This window comes from Chrysemys picta, chromosome 2, assembly GCF_011386835.1.
Source record: "Chrysemys picta bellii isolate R12L10 chromosome 2, ASM1138683v2, whole genome shotgun sequence".
Classification (NCBI taxonomy): Eukaryota; Metazoa; Chordata; order Testudines; family Emydidae; genus Chrysemys; species Chrysemys picta.
Genome location: NC_088792.1, coordinates 274769385 through 274789862, shown reverse-complemented (window position 1 = coordinate 274789862; position 20478 = coordinate 274769385). Strand labels below are relative to the sequence as shown.

The 20478-nt window shown below is 46.2% G+C and overlaps 1 protein-coding gene across 1 annotated transcript in view; it reads right to left on the bottom strand.

Moving 5' to 3' along the window:
• The window catches only part of TG (thyroglobulin), a 202401-nt gene extending 193497 nt beyond the window's left edge, over positions 1–8904 (bottom strand). The window contains exons 1-5 of the mRNA XM_042860977.2: positions 8841–8904; positions 7399–7507; positions 6086–6183; positions 4383–4586; positions 1511–1670 (exon numbers count right to left, since the gene is read on the bottom strand). Coding sequence (XP_042716911.2) covers positions 1511–1670; positions 4383–4586; positions 6086–6183; positions 7399–7507; positions 8841–8904 — 635 coding nt within the window. The remainder of the gene's footprint in view (positions 1–1510; positions 1671–4382; positions 4587–6085; positions 6184–7398; positions 7508–8840) is intronic.
• Between the last annotated feature and the right edge of the window lie 11574 nt (positions 8905–20478).

The following is a 20478-nucleotide window of genomic DNA, read 5'->3' as shown; positions in this document are numbered from 1 at the left end:
GTGCTCAGATGCTGCGGTAACAGGGTCTACGTACGTTCCTTAGAGAGAAAGGTAGAAAGCTGGAAGTAAAAACAATCTTGCTTAGATTTATACGGTAATATGGAAGCTACTCAAACCCAGTCCTGAAGCCATTTTCCAGGCAAAACTCCCAATGGGAACAGCAAAATGTCATTTTAAAGCATCACTTTCTTCACTCTAGTTGCCTTTTTGGTTGTCCATACCCACCAGCCAACTAGTGAAACAGACACATTATCTTTCACTTGCCAAAATAGCCTCCTCTGACACATTGACAAATTTGCACCAGGCACTTGGCCTCAGGGCCGCCCAGAGGGGGGGAAGTGGGGCAATTTGCCCCAGGCGCCGGGCCCCACAGGGGCCCCCACAAGAATATAGTATTCTATAGTATTGTAACTTTTTTTTATGGAAGGGGCCCCCAAAATTGCTTTGCCCCGGGCCCCCTGAATCCTCTGGGCAGCCCTGCTTGGCGTGCCCTTGTAGTACTTTTATTTTTGCTTAAATTAAAGACCAAAACTCAGAACAACAAGATTCACATTTAAATTAGACTCTCTCACCGCTGGAATAGGCTTCAGCCAGAAGACAGGCATTATGTTTACTTTTCTGCCCTCTAGTGGAAAGAGACAAGCAATGAGTCTGAAGTCAGGACCATTTAGCCACATTAGAGAGAGGCGGGCACAACTGTTTCACAGAAAAATTGGACTCAGCCTCAACAGCAGCTGTGCAAAAGGAGAGCTGTCCCTAATCAGGTCCCCTTTTCCAATCCCCATCCCTCCATGGCAAACCTTACTACTTCCCTCCCTCTTCCTGCACCTCAACAGGACTAGTGTTTCCTGTCCCATCAGTGTGTTTTAATGTTTTAAAGTCCCCCAGTGGCCTGCTCCAGCCATGGAAGAGCCCTGGTCTCTCTCTATACTCCTCTTTTCACCCTCTGTTCATCTCCCACTGGCTGACTTGCTGCAATGTCCTTTCACGCACCCTCACCACTGTGGGTGCAAGAGCCTCTGCTCTGCCACCCCTGAGAGATGAAACAGCCTCCTTGTATGTTTCCACCTCACTGACTCTGCATCTCTGTCCAGGTCTCCAGTGGGAACATCTTTCATCTCTTACCTGTCTCTCTCCCGCTGCTCCTACCTAGCTCATTCATTGCGTTAATTCATGCTGTATGGTGAGGGCTGCCTTGGATGACAGACACTGTACAAAAGACAATCATACTGAGATAGCTGAGAATGCGTAAGGATACTCTGGTTCCATTGCCTGTGGGTTTGATGAGCTGGCTCTGGTTTTTAAAGCACAAACTGCTACTGAGTAAACTAACATAAGTCTATTCGCTTTTAGGAAATAGACGACCCATCAAGCTCTATCTGATCCAACCGGCAGAGGGAGACAAAGACTCACTGGGGTTAGTGTGGGCTACAGCCGGAATGTGCAAGGATGTAATGACTCACAGAGGTCTGCAGAATTGCCACTCAATTGCAGAAATGTCTGCTCCTACCTGTTATAACTGTGAACAAGATCAAAGACCATCATGTCCGTCATGTTGACAAATTTGCATTGGACAGGCAAAAATTCTCCATCTGCTGAGCACTGTGGTGGGCTCCTTTCCCCAACTCCATGCAGAATGCGACGGTCTCGGATCTCACAGCTCCCCGGACCTGATGGAAAACAAGTATCCACTGTCATGAATTCACCCTCCCACAAGTGCTTGACAGCAACCCACACAGATTCATAGATTCCAAGGCCAGAGCCACGATCAGGCAGTCTGCCCTCCTCTACAACACAGGCCATAGAAGTCCCCAAAATAATTCCTGAAGCAGATCTTTCAGAAAAACATCCAATCTTGATATAAAAATGGTTCGTGATGGAGATTATACCATGACTCTGGTAAATTGCTCCAATGGTTAATTACTCTCACTATTACAAATTGAAGCCTTATTTCCAACCTGAACTTGTCTAGCTTCAACTTCCAGACACTGGATTATGTTATACCTTTCTCTGCTAGGTTAAAGAGCCCATTATTAAATATTTGTTTCCCAGGCAGGTACCTACAGACTGTAAATCAAGTCCCCCCTTCACCTTCTCTTTGTTAAGCAAAATAGATTGGGCTTCTTCAGGGTACGTCTATACTTACCTCCGGGTTTGGCAGTAAGCAATCGATCTTCTGGGATCGATTTATCGTGTCTTGTCTAGACGCGATAAATCGATCCTGGAAGTGCTCGCCGTTGACACCGGTACTCCTGCTTCGCAAGAGGAGTACGCACAGTCAATGGGGGAGCCTGCTTGCCGTGTGTGGACCCGCGGTAAGTACCTTGTATTTCGAACTAAGATACTCCGACTTCAGCTACGTTATTCACGTAGCTGAAGTTGCGTATCTTAATTCGAACTGGAGGGTTAGTGTGTACCAGCCCTCAGTCTGCCATTATAAGGCAGGTTTTCTAATCCTTTCTAATCGTGAATTGTGGACACCTGAACTGGACTCAGCATTCCAGCAGTGGTTGCACCAGTGCCCAATACAGAGGTAAAATAACCTCCGACTTGAGATTCCCCTGTTTATGCCACCAAGTATCACATTAGCACTTTTGGCCATGGTGTAGCACCTGGGAAGTCATGTTCAGCTAATTAGCTAATCAGCCCATCCCATCCCATCCTCTTTTTCAGAGTCATTGCTTCCCAAGATAGACTTCCCCATCCTGCAAGTATGGCCTATGTTCTTTGTTCCCAGATGCATACATTCACATTGAGAAATATTAAAAGGCATATTGTTTGCTTCAGCCTGTAGTAGGAATAGAGCCTGAGACATAAGCCCTTGTAACAGAGGCCTGGTGTGAGGCCTGAGGCCTGGGCTAAAGTAGTGGCCAAGATTTGCTGATATAAAGCAAAGTTAAGTTGTGAGCAAGAGGCAGGCCCTGCTCACAGAATCTGGCAAGAACAGGGCTGCTATTGCAGAAATATACATTCCTAAGTAGTGCTAGGCACTCACGTAAGCACATTCCAGAAGGGTGGTACCTCAATACCAAACACATTCACCAACGATAACAGGAACACGCTGACCCATCCTAAAGATAAAGTCAGGATGACAGCATAATGGATAGAGATATTTTGACTGAGCCAATAAGTATAAGGCAATAGGTGGCACCCAGATGCATCAGAGGGTGGTACCCAGATATGTCAGAGGGGCAATATGTAACTTGTTCATATCGGTGTATAAAGAGGTATCTCAGAGGGAGTGTTTTTGGCCAGTCTAGTGGGGGAATGAAAGTCCCACCATTCACTGAGCTGTGTCCATTGTCATGGGCATACATGTGCTAGTGTAACTGTAGACATTGATCCAGGGAGCTAGGACCATGCTTTGTCGAGAATAAACCTGGCTGGGTGCCTTCATACCTTAACAGATCTTCTGGTCATTGGGCGGTTCACTCGAGGTCTGCCATGCCAGCTGTCTGTGCAGGGCTGGGGGCAGCACACAGAGAGAACGCACACACATACAGCCAAACACCTGACAACACAGCCCAGTTTGCTGAGCGAACCACATCACTCTGTATCAGTGACCTGATACATTATTTACCACTCTTCCAAATTTTATGTCATCTGCAAACTTTATCAGAGATGATTTTTTGTTTTCTTGCAGGTCACCGATGAAAATGTTAAATAGTGGAGGCCCAAAAACAGATTTCTGTGGGACCCCACTAGAAACACACCTGAGCAATGATGATTCTCCATTTACAATTACATTTTCAGACTTATCAGTCAGCCAGATTTTAATCCACTTAATGTGTACCATGTTAATTTTATTTGTTCTAGTTTTTTAATCAAAATATCATGTGGTATGAAGTCAAATGTCTTACAGAAGTCTACGTATATTACATCAACACTAGTACCTTTATCAACCAAACTTGTAATCTCATATAAAAGATACCAAGTTAATTTGACATGATCTATTTTCCATAAATCCTGTTAATTCGCATTAATTATATTACCCTCCTTTAATTCTTTATTAATCAAGTCCTGTATCAGCTGCTCCATTATCTTGCCTGGGACCAATGTCAGGCTGACAGGCCTATAATTACCCACATCATTCCATTTACCCCTTTGAAATATTGGCATAACGTTAGCTATCTTTCAGTCTTCAGGAACCTCCCCTGTGCTCCCAGGCTTATTGAAAATCAGCATTAAAATCGAGCAAGCTCCTTATCCAGTTCTTTTAAAACTCTTGGATGCAAGTTATCTGGACATGCTACCATCATTCCATGATTTGGGAAAGACAACTCTGAAATTTCCTGGCAGCCAAGCTCATCACACGCAAGCTTTTTATTTCCCTTCCTCCAAACATGAAATCAAATCTACATTTTGTTGAACTTTTTACTTACATCGCGTTGGCTTCCCCGTCTGCCTTGTGCCATAAATCTCCATCCCTTCAGAGTCCACACACCAGCACTGGCCCGGCCCCACATCACACTGCACTGGGTCAAACTCCCCCGAATTCAAGCACTGTGGGATGTAGGAGATGGCGCTGCTGTTGACGTAATGACTTACCAAGATCTGCTGTTTTTGGAGCTGGCAAAAGGATAAACCTACAATACCAAAGAGGCATCATTAGTGGAAAGTGATTGCTGGGCACAAAACCATTTATTTTTCTAGAGGACATCTGAGTTTTCTCTGGGCCACATCGAGACCATGAATTTGTTCCGTCGCTCAGTCAGGTTTGCCAAGGAGAATGATCAAATATTGCAAGAGAGCCCGGTATAAATTTCAGATTAAACTCACCATTTTGGGGGACCAGGGAAGGATTTATGGTTTTAGTTACCCAAGAGAAACCCAGCAATTCTACCTGACATCAGCTGAAATCAGGCAAAACCTGCTGGCTTCAGGTGAGCTCTACTTCATGTTTTCAAGGCCAGATTATCAGACTGAGTTGAGGTCAGACCAGATGATCACAGTGATCTCTTCTGGCCTTTGAATCTATCATTCACCAGCCAACTTAAATGAGAATCGACCTGTTCATCATATCAGTGACCTTTCTTCACGTTACACCAGCTGATGGTCTGAGCCTCAAAATCCAAATTTAGGGGGTGTGAAGCCATGTGAAGTGAAATTGTACCAGAAGGTTGGAAGTGACTAAAGCCAGAACAATGCTCTATCATGTCAACTTCCTGCGCTTTCCCATAAGATCCTGGGGAGGGGCACATTTTCCTCCCAGATGCCATTAAAGCCATAGCCACTCAGTTCCTATTAAAGACAATACGTGTTTTGTAGTCAATTCCTCCCAGGTCCTTGCACCCAACCTGACTACTTGGGTGTGGCTGTGGAAGGCAGATTTAGCCCTTAGAAAGTAAATGAGTAATTGTTCCTATTAAAACAAGTAATTGATCATGGAAGTGCAAAGGAAACAGTGGGAAATCCCACATGGAGCTTGAATTTGCATATGCTATTGCCACATGCTACTTGTATTTTTTTTGTATGTGAAATTTTGGCACCTGCTTTTGAAAATGTATGCCCCATTTAGAACCAAACTCTGAGGGATGGGGGCTCAAGGCCCCTGTTTCACCCCCCCCCCCACACCCACACCCACACATAGACACACACTCTCTCTCTCCTTGTGCCCTTGCACAGGGACAGGCCACCATTGATTACACTGGACTAAATTGGGGAGGAGGGATAGCTCAGTGGTTTGAGCATTGGCCTGCTAAACCCAGGGTTGTGAGTTCAATCCTTGAGGGGGCCACTTGGGGATCTGGGGCAAAATCAGTACTTGGTCCTGCTAGTGAAGGCAGGGGGCTGGACTCAATGACCTTTCAAGGTCTCTTCCAGTTCTAGGAAATGGGATATCCCATTAATTTCTATTTCTAACTCACACAAGAAGGGATTGCTCAGGTAAGTAAAGTTTGCATGATGAGGTCCTGAGTAACTTAAAGAGCTTCCACGGAGGAAGATCGATAAATCACCAGAAGCCTGCTGCTGCTCTCATTGACGTCAGTGGCCAAAGTCCACTTGATTTCAGCAGTTGTCACACTGGGATGTAAATAGCTTTTTACCACCCACCCATGAAAAGAAGTGATGACCTCTGACTTACAGGCTATTGGAACTCCAGTCTGTTTAGTGCCTGGTACCTCAATACCATTGGCATCTACACACCAGCAGGAGAGGCCATTCGTATTGCACTGCACAGTCCTGGGGAGAAGACACACGTCATCATTTTCTATTGGCAACAGAATTGTCCATCAATATGAAATATACCTGTCAGCAATGGGACGGTCACAGGACAAAGAACAATGTGACAACACAGCAGCGGCATCAGGAAGAACTGTATTCTAGAGATTGCTTCTAGGCTATTCAGAGCTAACTGATGAGATCTCTTTGGAATTCTCATAGGGCCCCTCCAGTCTTCATTCAGTTCAGTGCCCAGCCCATAGTATGATGGGTGCCTAGCTGTGCAACCTCTTATCAGATCTACAATATGTTCATGTAGAGACAGGCCTGAACAGCCCCAAATAGTGGGAAAGCTCAGATTCATTTTTTTAAATAATGCATTAATTTTTAATTATAGGCTTATCTATCACTCTAGTGTCTAAGCACCACAAACACATTAATGATCTTATCCTAGCAGCGCCCCATGAGGTGAGGTCGGAGAGTGTTGTTATCCTATTTGGGGGGATAGGGAACTGAAAGACAGCAAGATTAAGGCCCAGATCTCCAAAGGTATTTAGGCGCCGACTCCCATTGATTTTCAAGGGAGTTAAGTGCCTAAATACATCTGAGGATCTGGGCCTCTGTGATTTGTCCACCGAAAGTTGATAGCAGAACTCTGACTGCTAGTCCTGCACCTTAACCACTAGACTATCCTTCCTTTCCGGATCCGGATCCAGATCTGCTCTGCGCAGGTCAGTCTCTTCTCTAACTCAAATCTAGGCCAGTCTGGTAATTTGAAAGTCCCAATCCAGTTGCTGGTCCCTCCGCCCTTTGCTGCAAGGAAGACGTAAACTGTGCCAGCCCTATACCTGGTGCAGACTACTTTCCCCCTCCTCGCTCCGGCTCAGCTACGCAGGCTAACACGTTGGGGGTGGCAAAGCTTTGGCTCCAACCCCTCCCTGCCGCATTTGTGGGAGGGAAAGTAGCAACCTGATGGAGGATGCTCTCCCCTGTGGGTTGGAACCCACCAGGTGTGTTGTGTAAAGGACAATCTGGCCCACCACATTTAAAACAGTCCCGTTCTTTTTTTATTAATAGTAGGGACCCCATAGATAATTCCAAACTAGAGAACTCATTCAACAGAGTCTGAAGCTGGAGCACAGTCCACTACGTTGGGGTCCAATCCCGCTCGGCCACAGAGCTCCCTTTGCCCTCAGTGGTACAGGATTGGGTCCACAGGCGGCTGTCCTATCTTACCGGAACTGGCCATCTTCCAAGCACTGAGGGACGTAGACTTCTCGTTCCAAAAAGGCCTTTTCCCTCTGGAGCTCACAGGGGCGGAGAGGCTGGAACTCAGCCTGGTACTCTGCATGCAATAAACAGGGAAGGAGATCACTGAGATTTCTCTACCATCCTGTTAGATCCTGAGCTTGGCTCAGCATTGTCTCCAGCAGTATAGTCTGTGCTGTCATTTTGGGTCTAGTTTTAAACACCACAATGGGGTTTCCCCTTCTTTTGTGACATTATTCCACAGTCTAACAGACCTCACAGTCAAGAGATTGCAGGGCTGCCAGGGGTGGGGGGAGGAGTGCGAGGGGGGCAATTTGCCCCAGGACCCACAGGGGCCCCCACAAGAATATAGTATTCTATAGTATTGCAACTTTTTTTATGGAAGGGGCCCCCGAAATTGCTTTTCCCCAGGTCCCCTGAATCCTCTGGGCAGCCCTGGGAGATTGTACCAGGTATTGGGTATTCCCAACTCCTAATGATCAAAAATCCTGAGCTAGTCTCCTCCCCCTCCCCCACCCCCCCAAAAATCATGAGATTAGCTTAAAACAATGAATTTTAAGAAATAATCCATTGGGGGTTGTGTTTGCCTGATGGCTGCCCTCTTGGCCAACAGAGGAAGGGATTGAACCAGGAGTCACCAGAAATAAAAATCATGGGCTGCTACAGTTTAACCTAAAGAACCAGCCTCTAGGACTTGCGGCAGTATCAACTCAGATCTTCTGTGCATTAGCACAGAGGGGGACAGGTAATAGACACTCATCAGTGGGTTATATTTATTTGCCTTCCAGGGTCACGGTTTTGAGCTTCTCTCTGTAACCATGAGGGCTAGAAACTTTTTTTTTTTTAGTGATGCAAGTTGAGAGTCGGGTGTATTCACATTAATGCACCAGATATCACGAGTCTCATCGTAAAATGGAATAATGGTTAATCAATACGAATAACCAGGGTGCCTAAATTTGAGGGCATCCTCCAGGATCCTTTGTATTTCCCCGCTGCCCCATTCTTTTCACCCACGCATCTGTGTTGGCCAGTCAGTCCCTCCAGTAGCTTCTTTTGGAATCATCAGCCCATGTCACACCTCCCTGAGACAGGTGCACGCTGACTTCACAGAATCGGGGCTTTTGCTGGCCCCATGAGCATAGGCCGTAGCTTGGAATCCAAACTCAAATCCCCGGCACCGCAATGACCACTGAGTCATTGGCACATCTCTTTTATAAAATCAGTCTTGTTTCATGGTGTATTGCCCAGCATAATGGGGCCCTGATCGAATTCTGAGCCTGTAGGGGCTGCCATAATATAAATAATCAATAATAGTGAAGTATCAGTGCCAAGTTCTCAGGCAGAGGCAAACACAGCATGGCTCCAGCCTGAGACACATAAGGGACAAGAATGAGTAAAGGTAAACTTACCAAATATATTGGCTGACGCTGTGCTAATAAAGCAGAAAAGGGTGCTGAGAAGTAGGGGGTCCATCTTTCAATGCAGGAGATATGACCCCTCCTTATGCTGAGGGATCAAGACCCTGAATGCTCTGCACTAGCTTCTGCCAGACCTTTATAGCAGCCATTGTTTGAACAGATTCACTTATGAGCTGGTAGACTGGGCACTAAGTAGGGTGACTGACGCAGGTTATATTTCTAAGAAAATCATGAGGGCCTCATTCACCTGGAACGTCCCCGTGGATTTCTTCATCAGTCAGCTCTAATCTCCTCTCCAGGGAGCACTTGTACACCTAGTCACCCGAAAGGAGAACGAGCAGAACAAACTGCCAACATACAATGGAGGATACTGGAGGGCTTAATTGAACCAACGTGCAAATTAATTAAAGCACAAAGGACCTAGACTAGGGGTCTCAAACATGCGGCCCACGGAGCTCTTCCCTGCGGCCTGCCCAGCTCCCCGTGCCCGCCCCCCCCCAGTTACTTCCGGTCAAAGCCAAACTCCCCTCACCCCCCCACCCCCTCCCCGAGTTATTTTATGTGGCAGCCAGGTCTCTCCCCCGGCCCTGCCTGCCGCCCCCATGCACCTCCCCCGGCCTCACCTCTGCACCCCCTCCTAACCCCAAACTCCATCCCAGAGCCTGCACCCCCACCCCCTGCCCCAGCCCAGAGCCTTCACCCAGCACCCAAACTCCATCCCAGGGCCTTAGGCAGGTGGGGGTGGAGTTTGGGGGGGCAGGTTCTGGGCACCACCAAAATTTCTACAAACCTGCCGCCCCTGGAAGAGGCCGAGCAGTGGTGGAGTGGTGGTGCAGCCCAGTGCAGTGGGGGGCGGGGGGGACTTTAACAGAAGTAAATCTAACTAAGTGCATGTTTTGTCCTTTGAGTGAGGTGCATTACTGAGTGTATATATTTTATTAAAACCGCTTGGAAATGACTTGTAGGAGCAGCAGTGATCTGTATGATGCTTAGCACTTTCCGGGGGGGGGGAGGGAGGAGCACACTCGGGGGAGGGGGAAAAAAGACAGGGCAGGGGCGGGACCTCATGGAAGGGGTGGAGTGGGGGTGGAGCCGGGGCCAGCGAGGGGGGTGTCAGTGATGCGGCCCTTGGGCCAATGCACCAGTACTCATGTGGCCCTTGTGTTCATTTGAGTTTGAGACCCCTGACCTAGACTTTGCCAAGTGGGAGTTTAGACTGTCATCTGCCATATATTGTGTGCACCTGAACTAAATCATATAGGCTGTGGCTAACTCAGATGTATGGCCGGTGCTAAGCACGTTGCTGGCAGGCAATAAGTGATAAATGTTGCAGCACAGCAAGGGCTAATATTTTTCATCCCAGCTGGAAAATGTTTGGCTCCAGACCAGATGCAGTTTAGTCTCTTTTCAGGACTATACCTGTGTGTGTCTTCACAAAATGGTTCAGTGTCAGTACAGTACAGATCTGCATCTGAAAGACAACCAGACAGACACACAACCAACACACACTGTCTGCTGTGTTACTGTATTTACATAACTAAAGCTAAACCACCCTTTGTCTGCCTTGTCTAGTCAGAACGTGAGCTCTCTGCCGCAGGGACTGTTCTTACTATGTGACTGTACGGCGCCTAGCACCAGGGGGTCCAGTGGGAGTCGGGGCCTGCAGGCACTATTGCAATACAAACACCACAGAATCAGGTTACCTGGCTTCTATTCCTTCCACTACAACATAGTTGCTGTGTGACCTTGGGCAAGTCACTTAGCAAAACTGAGGCAACAGAGAAGTTATCTATAAAATAGGAATAATAATACTTAGCTACTTCACAGTGGTAGTGTGAGGCCTCTCTTATTAATACCTGTGAAATATTATGAGATCCTGGCATTGAAATCCCCCTAATGTGTAAATCATCATTAAAATCGGAGGACTTGCCTGCGTAATGCTTACTTCCATTGGCAAGCTCTTGCTTAAGTAATTCCCCTGGGACTTGTGTGAGCAGCGCTGACTTATGAGAAGAAAGGTGGCACAGCTGGGCTCACAATCAATATCAGGAGGAGAGGAATTAGGTGGCACAGGCAAGGAGGCAATGAGGTGTTTTCAGATGAGATTTGAAAAGAGATGGAGACAAAGAAGATGAGGCAGCAAAAGAGGCATGGAAAGAGATGCAGAGGAGAAGGCTCTTGCACTAGCAGGGGTGAAGATTGTGTGTAAAGCAATTAAAAGGAGACCAGGGCTGACAGATGAAGGAATAAGGAGGGGAGGAGAAAGGCAAGGCTGTGGAGGGATTAAAAAGCAAGAAATGTAGTTTTGAAAGGGACTCCGAAATGAATCAAGACCCAGTGGACAAGTGTAAGGAAGGGTGGGAGGGGTTGTACTTATGAGAACGAAGAGCAGGTTGGTGAAGACATTTCCTGGACTGAGGGTGAACTACCTCAGGAGGTGACTTCGTACAGCTTGTGGATTTTGGTGGCTTCAATGAATTATATCCAAAGAAAGTGGTTTTGTTATTACCTTCTGTGCCCAAGACCCAGGACATGAGGACCAAGACCGGCTGTGGCTTCTGCAATGCAGAAGAAAGCTTCTATTGTCTGTACAGTAGAAACCGCAGCAGGTCCTGGCTCTTGGGAGCAGAAAGCCATGTAAAAGCTGACCACAGCACATACCTAGCTGAACCAGCCAGGTCATTTGCCCAAACTGCTCACTTTTTGAGATGTATTTGATTTACAAATGGAGCCATTTGGGTAAATATTACAGGATCACTGATACCGCTATTACTTTTAGTTCCTCAAAACATCCCCTGGACCATCCCAGTTCAGCCACGACTGAAACAAAAACCCTTTCAGGGATACCTGACTCGTTGAGCTCTGGCACTCAGCACCACTTGAGCAGAGCTAGATCTGCGTCAAAGCCCAGACATGAATCTTGGTACAGGCACAGTCAATGGGATGCAGCAGCTTGTTGGGGCAGGCGAAAGTAGTTTACAGAGCAATTTGCGCAATCCACATTCTTCAAACATAGTTAAAAGCACTTGAAGTCTATGGCCAGCCTGAAATTCAAAACAAATGAACCCCAGCCAATAACATGATAAAAAATGGAGAGAGGATGGACTGGTCCATATTGTCATCACCTCAGCATTCTCCACTGAAGATGGAAGTACCCCTTAATTTAGTGTAGAAATGACTGGGGGCAGGGGACGGAGAAGGGGGTCTGTTCACTGTTTAGTAGACCCTATTGGCAGACTTCATTCCACGCAGTAATGATTTAGAGGCCATTAAACTACCCCTGGAAACAGTTTCTTCGACTTCCAATAATGATTTGCAATGACTAAATAAATATAGCCACTCAAACTCTAGACTATGAGCTTTGTTGGGCAATCTCTATTGGGGTTGGGGAAGAAAGGGAATGGAAGGTGCATCGATAAGATGACTTACTAAAACCATGAAAACTTTAGGGATAAACGACCTGATTTTCAGTGCAGCCTCAAGTCTCCACCTGTGCATGCACAATTCTCCGCACACTTTCTCAGCAGCAACATGTCTGTGCAGTTGTGATGGGGTTTGCATGCACAAGGCTCCATTGGATAAAAGGTTTCTGTGCATGAAAAATGTTATCACCAGTGCCCAGCTGTACACCAGCAGTGTACAAAATGAGGCCTCAATCTGCTTACATGAGCCAAACAAAATGGGAGACTCCAATGTGGCTCAGGGAGAACTTTTGGGTTTGCAGTGCCAAACAGCCAACATTGTCAAGTGATGCATACACAGTGGCTGTTTTTTAAAAACGCCATTGCTTTTCCAAGTCTATGCAACCAAAGAGATTTATAACTGAGGGAACAGTCCTCGCCCCCTTCTGACAAGTCCAGGGAAAGTAAAATCGTAGACTGATGTTACTGAGTACCAGCTTTAAAGCTCACAAAAAAGAGGAGTGGAAAGATGCATATTATAGCATTGGCCATACTGTAACAGGCAGTGGGGAGACTTGTTTCTGAGCATGAATCACTTTCCCCAGTCTCTTCTGGTCAGGGTTCGTTTCACGTTGATTTTTGTTTCTGGCTGTGTTTTTTTTTTAATTAAGATTTCCAATTAATCAAGTTATACAAATTATAGATGATTTGTCACTATATTTCTAAACAGCCTCACTAGCCAATGCAATGTTGTGTCATTTTCTTACTCAAGCGAAAGTTGGACATGTTCTGAACATCCAAGGAGCAGAGATGAAGGGGTGAGAATTTCCGGAATGTAATTTAGCACTCAGGTAAGAAGCGGGGATTTGTAGAGGGGTCTTGTGTTAATTTTTCACACAATAATTTCCCATTGCGTGCCTAACAGTCCATGAAAAAAAGCAGTCTGCTTCATTGTCTCAGCAATATAGATGGTCAGAGTCACAGAGTTTAAGGCTAGGAGGGACCACCAGATCATCTAGTCTGAGCTTCTGTATATCACAGGCCACCAGCATCACCCACCACCCACACGCCAAACCCAACAACCAGAATTAGACCAAAGTACAGTAAAACCTTTAGCGACTACCTCTGAAAAGACTAACAGACGTATTGGAGCATAAGCTTTCGTGTATGTCTGTTAGTCTATAAGGTGCCACAGGACTCTGTCGCTTTTTACAGATCCAGACTAACACGGCTACCCCTCTGATACCTCTGAAGAGAGACCTCTTGTCACGAGTGACTACTTGCAGAGGCCACAGAACATTTTCCCCTATAATTTAACTGTGAAGAAACTGTGCAGAGAGACGACCTGTCATCTGTGACCAGTGACCACATTTTCTTACTCCCATCAATAAAAACAAACCTGTTAAAGGAATTGATCTTCCTCACTTCTGCACCACTGCTGGCGGCGGTACTGCCTTCAGAGCTGGGCGGCCAGTCAGCAGCTACTGCTCTCCATCCGCCCAGCTGTGAAGGGAGTGGTGACTGCTGCCTAGGTGCCCAGCTCTGAAGGCAGAGCTGCTGTCAGGCGAGCGCAAAAGTAAGGGTGGCATGGCATTTTATTGCCACCTTTACTTCTGCGCTGCTGCTGCTGTCTGTGGTGCTGCCTTCAGAGCTGGGAGCCTGGCCAGCAACTGCCAGTCCCCAAGCCACACAGCTCTGAAGGCAGCGCAGAAGTAAGGATGGCAATACCACGTCCCCTCTACAATAGGCTTGCTATCCCCTTTTGGGTCAGGACCCCCAGTTTGAGAAATGCTCCATACTTTTGTATACTGTACGGTACTACTGTATTAATAAATCCAAGAGATTTTAAATACAGTACAGTACTGTATTGCATAATGTAATGTTAATTTAAAAGGCAATTAAAGTTAAACATGAAACATTGGAAACCATTTTCAGAGTGGTAGCCATGTTAGTCTGTATCAGCAAAAACAACGAGGAGCACTTGTGACACCTTAGGGACTAACAAATTTATTTGGGCATAAGCTTTCGTGGGCTACAGCCCACAACTATTTCACATTTGGGGACAATCTATTCCTTTCAAGACAACGGCACTGCCATGGGTACCCGCATGGCCCCACAGTATGCCAACATTTTTAAGGCTGACTTAGAACAACACTTCCTCAGCTCTTGTCCCTAACGCCCCTACTCTACTTACACTACATTGATGACATCATCATCTGGACCCATGGAAAAGAAGCCCTTGAGGAATTCCACCAGGATTTCAACAATTTCCATCCCACCATCAACCTCAGCCTGGACCAGTCCACACAAGAGATCTACTTTCTGGACACTACCGTGCAAATAAGTGATGGTCACATAAACATCACCCTATATCGGAAACCTACTGACCGCTATACTTATCTACATGCCTCCAGCTTTCACCCAGACCACATCACACAATCCATTATCTACAGGCAAGCTCTAAAATACAACCGCATTTGCTCCAATCCTTCAGACAGAGACAAACACCTACAGGATTTTTATCAAGCATTCTTAAAACTACAATACCCATCTGCTGAAGTGAAGAAACAGATTGACAGAGCCAGAAGAGTACCCAGAAGTCACCTACTCCAGGACAGGCCCAACAAAGAAAGTAACAGAACGCCACTAGCTGTCACCTTCAGCCCCCAACAAAAACCTCTCCAGCGCATATCAAGGATCTACAACCTATTTTGAAGGACAATCCCTCATTCTCACAGATCCTGGGAGACAGGCCAATCCTCGCTTACAGACAGCCCCCCAACCTGAAGCAAAATATTCACCAGCAACTACAAACCACACAACAAAAACACTAACCCAGGAACCTATCCTTTCAACAAATCCCATTGCCAACTCTGTCCACATATCTATTCAAGGGACATCATCATAGGACCTAATCACATCAGCAACACATCAGAGGCTCGTTCACCGGCACCGGCACATCTACCAATGTGATATATGTCATCATGTGCCAGCAATGCCCCTCTACCATGTGCATTGGCCAAACCAGACAGTCTCTATGCAAAAGAATAAATGGACACAAATCAGACGTCAAGAATTATAACATTAAAAAACTAGTCAGAGAACACTTCAACCTCACTGGACACTCAATTACAGACTTGAAAGTGGCAATTCTTCAACAACAAAAACTTCAAAAGCAGACTCCAATGAGAAACTGCAGAACTGGAATTAATTTGCAAACTGGACACCATCAAATTAGGCCTGAATAAAGACTGGGAGTGGATGGGTCATTACATATTCATTCCTACTGTATTTTCCACTCCATGCATCCGATGAAGTGGGTTTTAGCCCACAAAAGCTTATGCCCAAATAAATTTGTTAGTCTCTAAGGTGCCACAAGTACTCCGCGTTGTTTTTATTGGAAACAATAGTAGCCTCTCTCTACATTGTAAAAGTGCCCATTTTACAGCAAAGCTTTGAAGAGAGACCACCTCTTACAAGAGACCACTTTGCTAACTCCCATGAGTGGTTGCTCTTGGTAGGTTTTACTGTACTACAATCCTCAGGAGATTAAATCTTGTGTGCCACAGGCAGAGAATAGGAGGGACCAAGATGCACCAATGTGCGAGGCTCTTACAATAGCAGGGAATTTAGCAAAGCTTTTGATATGCTCTCTCCCACAGTATTCTTTCCAGCAAGTTAAAGAAGTATGGATTGGATGAACAGACTGTGAGGTGGATAGAAAGCTGGCTAGAAAGTCTGGCTCAATAGGTAGTGATCAAAGGCTTGATGTCTAGTTGGCAGCCAGTATCAAGTGAAGTGCCCCGTGGATCAGTCTTGGTAAATACGGTAAATATGCTGGAGGGTAGGGATAGGGTACAGAGTGACCTAGACAAATTGGAGGATTGGGCCAAAAGAAATCTGATGAGGTTCAACAAGGACAAGTGCAGAGTCCTGCACGTAGGATGGAAGAATCCCATGCACCGCTACAGGCTGGGAACCAACTGGCTAAGCAGCAGTTCTGCAGAAAAGGACTTGGGGATTACAGTGAATGAGAAGCTGGATATGAGTCAGCAGTGTGCCCTTGTTGCCAAGAAGGCTAACGGCATATTGGGCTGCATAAGTAGGAACATTGCCAGCAGATCGAGGGAAGTGATTATTCCCCTCTCTTCGGCACTGATGAGGCCACATCTGGAGTATTGCGTCCAGTTTTGGGCCCCCCACAGAAAGGATGTGGACAAATTGGAGAGTTCAGCGGAGGGCAATAACAATGATTTGAAGGCTGGGGCAAATGACTTATGAGAAGAGGCTGAGGGAACTGGGCTTATTTAGTCTATAGAAAAGAAGAGTGAGGGGGGATTTGATAGCAGCCTATCCCCCCCCTATAGTGAGGGGGATTCCAAAGAGGATGGAGCTCAGCTGTTCTCAGTGGTGGCAGATGACAGAACAAGGAGCAATGGTCTCAAGTTGCAGTGAGGGAGGTCTAGGTTGGATATTAGGAAAAACTATTTCACTAGGAGGGTGGTGAAGCACTGGAATAGGTTACCTAGGGAGGTGGTGGAATCTCCTTCCTTAGAGGTTTTTAAGGCCCGGCTTGACAAAGCCCTGGCTGGGATGATTTAGTTGGGGATTGGTCCTGCTTTGAGCAGGGGGTTGCACTAGATACCTCCTGAGATCTCTTCCAGCCCTAATCTTCTATGAACAGAGATATACCCAGATGATCCTAGCAACTGACCCCGCATACCATGCTAGAGGAAAAGTGAAAAAACTCCCAAAGGTCCCTCCCAATCTGATCTTCCTGACACCACATATGGCAATCAGTTAGAACCGGAGCATGTGAGCATGAACCAGCCAGCCAAGCATCTCCAGCCATGACCATCTCTCATGCTTCAAAGGAGAGAGATAGGTATAATGACTTTCCTCTCATGTATTCATTTAGTGACCTTGTGCAGTTTTTCAGATTGCCATTGTATGCCTCTTTTAGCTAATACAGAAGCTAAATGTATAGAACTGTGTGTATTTACCCCTAGGTATGTCTGAAAAGGTGAAGAAAGTAGAATCCACCGGAGTTTCAACCCAAATGGGAGCGTATTAAGGAGACAGTCCAGACATAATGAAGCAGATGCACCTCCATTCATTTCAATAATGGTGCAACTGCTTACAGTGGGGTCTGAATTTGGCCCAGCCCCACTATCTTTCAGATTTGAAAGGTCACTTCATTTGAAGGTACCCTCCCATTTTATATCTCTGACAAATTTGGTTGAAAGGAGGCAAGTATTGAAAGGTTAAGTAGATGTGTTGCAAAGTGCTGTAACAGTAATCAATGTCTTGTCTCTCTGAATGTAATCAATGAATTATGTGTACACAAAACTAGTTGACAGGCTTTATACAATTAAGTCACAGTTCCCTAATGCTCCAGAGTATATAAAGCACAGATCAGTTTGTTGAAACTGTTAGTTCACCAAAAGTGAGCCCAGGCACTTAACCAATCTCAATAGGCCTTTATTGTGAGTATATTAGAATGCAATCAACATTATTGCTATTATAAAACAAACCATAAAAGAAAATACCTTGCTTCTCTCATGGAAGATTAAGGAGCTCAGTGCTGCCTCTCTCAGACCTTTCAGTGACAATGCATTGAGAGGCACTAACTGAATGGAGACGGTTGTGAGCAAGTCTAAAAAAAGACTGAGTAGGTGTTTAATCACTTAATTTGTGTTAGACTAGATTTTAGTTAATCAACCAATCCCTAGAAAACTGTGCTAACTCGTCTACTGTTAATAGCATCCCAAATGCACATACACTCTGTCTTGATTATATGGCATGTTTTGGAAGTTTATTATATTCATGTTTTCTGCACGATTTCATTTTCTCTATGTACATTTCACATTTTTCCAGTAGTTATGAGTTGCCCAGGCTGGTGCAGAACGTCTGCCAGACAAACACTCTTTTCTTTATTCTAGTGTATTTTCATCATTGTCAAGTGCTCCATACCTATTCTCCAAGGGTACGTCTATACTTACCACCAGGTCCGGCGGTAAGCAATCGATCTTCTGGGATCGATTTATCGCGTCTTGTCTAGACGCGATAAATCGATCCCGGAAGCGCTCGCCGTCTACGCCGGTACTCCTGCTCCGCGAGAGGAGTACGCGGAGTTGATGGGGGAGCCTGCCTGCCGCTTGTTGACCCGCGGTAAGTTCTAACTAAGATACTTCGACTTCAGCTACGTGAATAACGCTGAAGTTGCGTATCTTAGTTCGAAGTGGGGGGTTAGTGTGGACCAGCCCCTAGTATAACAAATACACACAGTGTATATAACGCTTATTGCTAAAGACACCACCCCCATCCCCAGTGCTTGGGACACCACATAGCATAACAAAACCATTTTTAAATATACATGAAAGCATTGTAACAAAAATCACCCTTGTTAAAGTGAACAACTAAACCCATTACATGGTGACTCAACACAAAAAAAAAAGGTAAAATAAAACACAGGAGCAATGGTCATCCCCAAAATAAAAAAAACAACCTCTTGACTTTAACAAATGCTCTCTAAAAGGAGGGAACATCCTGAAAGATTTCACAAGGCGTAAAGTGGGGGCGGGGTAGAAAAGAGGTTCCATGTTTGGGACTTGCCCCAGCAAAGGTACATTGTGGTATGAGGGTAGGATCACTACAGGCAAGTGTGTGAAAACTTATATACCCATCAGGACCTGCAATAAAGTTAAGGCTGCCCAGCATTTCCAATTATAAAGACCCATTTTCAGCTGCTTCTAACTGCAAACTTTAACCATCCAGGCTGAAATTCTCCATGCCAGGGGTCTGTCTGCCTCAGGCTGATTTTTTTAAACCTTTCATCAAAATAGTTGTTTCTGAGATCAAAGTTACATGAAATATTTTCTCATGTTAAAAAATCCTTATAGTAGTTTAGTTGAGAAGCTCTAGAGCAGTGGTGGGCAACCTGCGGCCCGGCCGCTGCTTCCCGCAGCTCCCACTGGCTGGGAACAGCAAACAGCGGCCACTGGGAGCTGCGGGCGGCCGTGCCTGTGGACGGTCTATGTAAACAAACTGTCTCGCGGCCTGCCAGTGGATTACCCTGACGGGCCGCAGGTTGCCCACCACTGCTCTAGAGCTTCTATGCCTTGGAGCAAGGGCTAGGAATTTGACAAGGGAGGGGTGTCAGAAAGATGTTTATTGCAGTGAAAATCCATCCAAATTTGGCCAAATTACGAGCCTCTGAAAGTCACCCTGTGCGTGTGCTCAGCAGGTTTATTAGAGACCTACCCAACAATAATCTCAGAAGATTCTGTTTACACTGTGCATATTCCACCTTTCCGAGCTCACTGAGCATGCTCCAGCCCAAGGCTGCAGGGGCGGAGCAGAACTTTCCCTACAATTGCCTCCCGCCTCCCCTCCGGGCACCAGAACAAAACATGGAAACCTTCTCTCCAGTGTTTTAAATCATTTCCCAGGTGACACCCAGGCAACAGAGCCTAACTCGACTGCACAAGGCTGAGGAGCGGCAGGGGCAAGCGGAGGGGAAACGGGTGTAAGCTAGAGGATGGACAGAGCACAGAAACAAGATAACAAGGGGACATGCAAATGATGAGCAAAAAGGGTCAAGCTGGGAAGTGGGGGAAAGGGGCAGAAGAGGCCGTATCCACTTGAGAATGCTCCCCTCTAAAATGTAAAACAGAACACAGGGACTGAGGCCTTGGCTACACTCAGAACTTCCCAGCGCTGTCGCGGCAGCGCTGTGAAGTGCGAGTATAGTCGCGCCGCGAGAGCTCTCTCGCAGCACTGTAAGTACTCCACCTCTCCGAGGGGAATAGCTTGCAGCGCTGTGAGCGAGTGTGCAGCGCTGCAGGCTCTGATTACACTGGCGCTTTACAGCGCTATACTCGCTGCACTCGCGGGGGGGGGGGGTGTTTTCACACCCGAGCGCAGCAAGTTGCAGCGCTGTACAGCGCCAGTGTAGCCAAGGCCTGAGTCCCAACATTTGCTGTCTAGCAAATACCCATGAAACCCATTTGCAAAGTCTCTCATCTTCCTTAGCGGCTGGTTCAGAGAGACTAACAGCCAACTACAATTAGTCGTTACGCTATCAGCTCAAGTGGCAGAAGTCTGCTGTGGATTTAAAGGCTCCAACACTGCTGAGTAGCCCTGGGTGCGTCACAGTATGGCTCTGTATGATGGAATTCCTTTTTGTTTTTTTCCCCCGTTTGTTTTAAAAAACCTTAAATTAAGTT